General features: G+C 56.8%; 1 protein-coding gene across 1 annotated transcript; it reads right to left on the reverse strand.

Moving 5' to 3' along the window:
• Positions 1-3,664: 3,664 nt before the first annotated feature.
• POSPLADRAFT_1141194 (hypothetical protein) lies at positions 3,665-5,536 on the reverse strand (the record flags this gene model as incomplete). The annotated part of the gene is made up of 2 exons (XM_024485270.1): positions 3,665-5,387; positions 5,478-5,536. Coding segments are annotated over 2 exons (1,782 nt in total), but the record flags the coding sequence as incomplete, so codon positions are not given.
• Positions 5,537-6,203: the final 667 nt, after the last annotated feature.

Genomic DNA, 6,203 nt, shown 5'->3' on the forward strand with positions numbered 1-6,203 from the left:
TTACGCGCCGGTTCCCATGACGTATGCGAGTCGTCATAACCCTTCCACTTGACGAGGTACTGCAGCTGACGCCGGAAGATCCTTGAATCTTTGATCCGCTCAACCTCGTACTCCTCGTCGCCCTCAACTTCAATGGCAGGTGGCTCCTCCGGCTCCCGGCCCGGGATCTCGCTATGCGTGTACTTGCTAAGCAAGGAGACATGGAATACCGGGTGCACTGGCACCGATTTCGGCAGGACTAATTCGTAATCCAAGTCTCCGAGCTTTCGCCGCACGGCATATGGTCCGAGGCGCTTGGGACTAAGCTTCTTGCTCGGCTGTTTCAGCTTAAGGTTCCGGGCATCAAGCCAGACCTTGTCCCCCGGCGCGAAGACCAGTGCCTCCTGCACATGCTTATCGTAGTACACCTTCATGCGCTTGGCTGATAGTTCAAGCGCAGAGCGTGCGTCATCCCTGATCTCCTTCAGGATCTTGAGCCGATCAGCGGCTGCGGGCATCGCGGACATCGGATTGATCCGAACCTGGATCTCAGGATTGTACCCTTGATGCAGGAAGAAAGGGGAGTGCCCGGTTGCGGAGTGAACTCGGTTGTTCAATGCGAACTCCGCAAGCGGTAATTGCTTCGCCCAATCATCCTGCCTGTGGCTTGTGAAAGCACGCAGGTACTGCTCGATCTCCTGATTCCAGCGCTCAGTCTGGCCATCTGTCTGGGGGTGGAACACTGTGGACAGCACCGGTTCGATCCCTAGTCCCTTGTACACCGCGTGGAGGTATTTTGACGCAAACTGGGGACCTCGGTCTGATATGACCTTGGCCGGGGCCCCATGATGCTTGAACACATCGCGGATGTACAGGTCTGCCGCACCTTCTGCCGTCAGGGTCTCATAACAGGCCGAGAAGTGGACCTGCTTAGTGAAGCGGTCGGCGGTGACCAGGATCGAGTCGAATCCATCAGACTTTGGCAAGCCAACGATCATATCGGTCGTGATGATCTGCCATGGGCGCTCGGGGATCTCGTTCGGCTTCAGCGGACCCTGGGGCTTAGCAGGGAATGTCTTGGTACGGTTGCACACGTTGCAGGTGCTGACGTACTCATTGACAAATTTGGACATCCCAGGCCACCAGTAGTTCCATGATACGAGCTCCAGGGTTTTGGCACGACCGCCATGACCGGCGATTGGCGAGTCGTGGTGGATTTTGACAATATCCCGCCGGAGCTCTACGTTCTTTGGGACATATACGCATCCGCGGAACAATAGGAGTCCTTGCTCGGCATTCCACTCCTCCAAACCCCTTTGCAGCCGGGGCGGCCCGAGGTCCTGCACCTTTTCAAGTGCCTCGGCCACCTCCCGATCCTTCTCCGAACATTCCCTGATGCGCTTCAGAAGCAACTGATCTGCTGTCACCAAGGCATGACCGCGCCTGACGGAGGCGATGCGGAACCTCTCCGGTCGGAGAACCACCTGATCGGTGTTATCGTCCTCATCCCCGACCTGATGGTCTGATCGGCGTGACAGAGCATCAGCTTTTCCGTTTGATGTTCCGGCCTTGTGCGTGATGCGGAAATCGAAGCGTGCCAGGAATAGCGACCAGCGAGCTTGACGACGCGTGAGATGCTGGGACGTGCGCCAGTACTCGAGGTTCTTGTGATCGGTCACGATCTCGAACTGATTAGGTAACCCCTCGAGGTAATGGCACCATTCCTCCAAGGCTTCGATGATCGCGAGCATCTCCTTGTCGTAGATCTCATAGTTACGCTGAGCCGAGTCCATGGCATGGGATCGGAAGGCGACAGGATGCCATTTGCCATCGTCCTGCTTCTGCATCAGCACACCGCCAGTGGCATATCCCGAGGCATCGACTTCGATGCGCGTTTCCCGATGGGGATCGTACAGTGCCAGCACAGGGGTGGTACCGAAAAGTCGCTTGAGCTCGTCAAATGCACGTTGCTCCTCTTCACCCCAGTGCCAGGGGTCATTCCCTGTGAGCCGGTCGAGTGGTCGCGAGATCTTGGCGAAGTCTTTGATGAAGCGGCAGTAGAAATTGGCAAACCCCCGGAACTTCTGAACGTCTTTTTTGTTCCGGGGTACCGGCCACTCATTAATTCCTTTCAGCTTCGCGGGATCCATCGCCACCTCATCGCCACCGAACACATAGCCGACGTAGTCGACTTTGGGAACATCCCATTCGCACTTTTCCGGCTTCAGGAACAGATCGTTCTCCTGAAGGCGGCGAAGAACCTCGCGTGTGACTTTTTCATGCTCTGCTCTGTTGGTAGAGAAGATGAGGATGTCATCCAGGTACACGAGGACCTTGCCACCGACGATGAGATCATGGAAGATCTCGTTCATCATCGCCTGGAAAGTTGCGGGAGAATTGGTGAGGCCGAAGAACATTACCAGGGGTTCGTACAGTCCCCGGTTAGTCACGAAGGCCGCTTTCCATTCATCACCGGCCTTGATCCGGACGTTGTTGTATCCCCATCGGACATCGAACTTCGTGAAGAGCGTGGCGCCGCAGAGCTTATCTACCATCTCGGCAATTAGCGGCAAAGGGTAGCGATTTTTGACCGTGATCGCGTTCAACCGGCGGTAGTCCTGCACAGGTCGAAGTGTCCCTTCCTTCTTTTTGATGAAGAAGAAGGGGGACGAGATGGGGGACTTCGACTCCCGTATGTAACCCTTTGCTAGTTGCTCTTTTAGGAACTTGTCAAGTTCCTCTTGTTCGTTGTTCGATAAGGGGTACACCTTCGAATGGAACGTCGAGTAGCCGGGCACGAGTTCGATTGCATGGTCGTACAGCTTCCTTTCGGGTAGCCGTTTGGATGCTTCCTTCGAGAAGACTTTCAGGAACTCGTGGTACTGTTTAGGTACCGACTCCTCGGCGGTTTTAACGACCTTCTTCTTGATCTCTTCCTCAGCGAACAGCTGAGAGTACGTATGCCCTGCTGCGACAAACAGCTGGGGGGCGTCAGGAAGCGTAATACCTTGCTCCCAGGCCTCGATCAAGTCGGCTTCGTCCCACTCAACTTTCACCAGATCTTCTTTGGGTTCTGGATCCGGCAGTACCTTACTCCGGCAGGCACCTACAACCGACTGTTTGGACTTCGGCGAACGCCTGCGCGCCGTGGGCCTGACCCCCGTATCACGCGCAGTCGCTGCTTGCTCCATTCGGCCAGCTTTTCTGGCACTACACGTTTCAGGACACCGGGACAATTTGAGGGAACCTTTTTCCCAATTGATTTCGGGGTTGTGCTCGCGTAGCCAATCCAACCCGATGATCACATCTTCTGGACCGATGTCCGTGACCGTAAACACTGTTTTCTCAACGTGTTCTCCTATCTGCATCTGTAGCACCGCTACTTCCGAGATGCTTCCGTCCTTATTCAGGGTGCCGTCGATATTATAGAGCGGAATGGGCTCCTTTAGCCTCCGCGTCTGCACCTTATTCTCTACGATAAATCGCTTGTTGATAAACTTCGTGGTGGCTCCGCTGTCCACCATGGCGATTATGTCCTTGTGCCGTCTTTTCCCTTGGAGTCGAACTGGAATGTGGAAGTGCTGGGACCCCTGGTCCAACTCGTACACCATTGCAGAAGACAATACATCGTACTTGTTACATGATACTCGCAGCCCGACGCATGCGGCACGAAGCGTGGACCGGATCAAAAACCCTCCTCCTTCATTGCCCGATAATGTTCGAGCTCCTCGCGCATCAACTTCACCTGTGCCATTAAGTCCGCCAGCTCTGATTGCTCGGATTTCGCTGAAGCAGCACTTATATTTGCCGAGGGTGATGTCATGACGGGGGCGCTTGTCGCGGCCTGGGTGGAACCCGAGGCAACCGTAGCCCGCGTGTTGGCGCGTTTTGTGTAAGGCTTGTCCTTACAATTGGGGCACTCGAAGTGTCGGTACCCTTTCTTCCCACAGCCAAAGCATTCGCCTGGGAAGTCGCCTTTTCCGACGGCAGCATTGATGCTGGCTGAAGCTCCATGTGACTGGGGCGCACCACCACGTGCCCCGCCGCGTCCTCGACCTCGAGCCGAGAAGAAATTGTTCAACTCAGGCCGACGGGCCCGGCTGATATCGAGGATCTGTTCGACCTCCGTGGCGCGCTTGTCAGCGTCTTCCCACGTGGTGAACGTCTCAAGCTCGATTTTGCGGTAGACGCGGGAGGGGATGCCGCTCAGGTACTTGTCGCGTAGCTCCAGGTCCCCATACCCGGAGCGGTCCGCCGGACCCTTGAACAGCGCGGAGAACTCCGCAGCAGTGCGTTTTTCGCGGACTGACTTGTCCGCGCAGAGTTTGGCCAGCTCTACCTGGGCCGCTGCCTCATCATCGAGGTTGCCGAAGCGGGCTTTGAAAGCCGTGGCAAAGGCCGCCTCATTTGCGAAGGGGGTTGTTACTCCCTGGACACCGAGTTGCACGGATACGAGTTGGGCGAAGAATGGAGTGGCCCAGGTGCGGGCGTCACCGTCGAGCAGCCTTAGCGCAACCTGCACCTTGAGTTCAATGGTGGTCAACGACGTGTTGACTAGCCAGTAGATGCGCAGTTGTGACAGGAACCTGTCGCATTCGATGACGGTTTTGCCATCATATTGGAGGGGGAGAAGGAGCTTTAGAGTGTCCTTATCAGGGGGGGACGCTGGTGAGGACATTACCGGTGACGAGGGGGACGGAGGACTGCCCGCGGGCGAAGACGGCTGTTGTGACTGTCCGCCGGGCGAACTTCGAGAGGAGCGAGTGCTCGAGCGGCCTCGCGGCGGTGACGGCGGTGGAGGCGACGGAGGAAGTCCGGTGGCGGGGTGACGTACGACAGGGACTGGAGTCGAGGACGAGATTGCTGACGACGAGCTGGCCCAAGTAACCGCTGGACTGTTGCTGGGCTCAGGCTTCGGGTTCCTTTCCAACCGTGACCCCAAGGAGGACTGGGGGATTGTTTGAGGGGTCGCTGTGGACTGTGCGACTGCCTCAACTCCTCGAGGGAGACTGGGATCTCCTCGTGCTTGACCTGTACTGGTGACAGGTTGGGGGATGCGGGTGCCTGGGGAGGCAGGTCGGGAAGGGATGGGAGTGACGTGGCGAGATGTGGATCTCGAGGTGCCAGCGTATCGAAGTGCCGGGCCGCGGGGGTGCTGGACTCGTTGGATTGGCACGTAGCGCCCTTCGTCGGTAGTGATAGACCGCGGAGTGCGATTAGGGCACGGTTGTCGATCACAGACGAAGAAAGGAGCTTGATCCCCGTTGCTTTCAGGGTCGTCGCGGGAGACGTCGATTTGCTCCTGGGTGTCGAAGGCGTGCTCAAGTCGAGAGCAGTCGAAGAATTCGTCAGCCACGGTGATGGGGGGAGGAAGGGGAGGTGCGCGTGCTACGAAAGGCCGTGTTAGACTAGCTTACACCTACGGCGCCCGAGGTAACACTAGGGTTCGCAGTTCACGTGGGGCCCAGTACTGCTTTTGGCTAGTATGCAGCAGGAACCTAATCCACGCATCCGTGAGGACAAGTACCGCCCACTGAAGTGCAGGTACTGAAGAGTTCGTTCCCTAAGTGGTGGCGATGTATCGTATGCTATCTATGTATCGTAGGGTATAGTAAGGGTGCGCACCACCCAACCTGTAGGAAGTGTAAAGTGAGTGTTGGTTCCGAGAGAACGCCGGCAGCGGTGAGGAGTTTCGACCTAATGTCGCGACTTAGGGTCAAGCGACAGGGGAAAACCAAACAAGGGCGCTGGGGGCGTTCGACTAGGTCTTACCGAAGCGATGGTGAGCTAGGCTCAAACCTAAGGCTAGGGACAAGTTAATATATTAGTAAGAAAGGATACAAGGGAGGGCTTACTGACCTAGGGACAAGAGGTCGAAACTGAGGTCCCTAGGGCAGCAGAGGCCGGCTTATATACAGGGGAAGATAAGGGCAGGCTGTGCGCACTGGTCCGTGCACAGCTGGTCCGTGCACAGCATGCTGACGCGGCCCCGGGGGCCGGTGAGTCAGAGAGGCTGTGTCAGCGGGGCCCGAGCTGTGCCGTGCACTGCCGCCCATCTAATCTAATCGTACAGTAGATAGTGATGCGTCCATATCAGGCATGTAGTACAGAGGTCGCGGGTTCGAGCCCGCGAAAGGGAAAAAATTAAAAAACGGCTAGACGCCGTACCAACTCGTGACACATGACCTCCCCTCCGCAGGACACCCCAGTGTTCAGAAAACCCT

This window comes from Postia placenta (genome assembly GCF_002117355.1).
Source record: "Postia placenta MAD-698-R-SB12 unplaced genomic scaffold POSPLAscaffold_6, whole genome shotgun sequence".
Taxonomy (NCBI): Eukaryota; Fungi; Basidiomycota; class Agaricomycetes; order Polyporales; family Adustoporiaceae; genus Rhodonia; species Rhodonia placenta.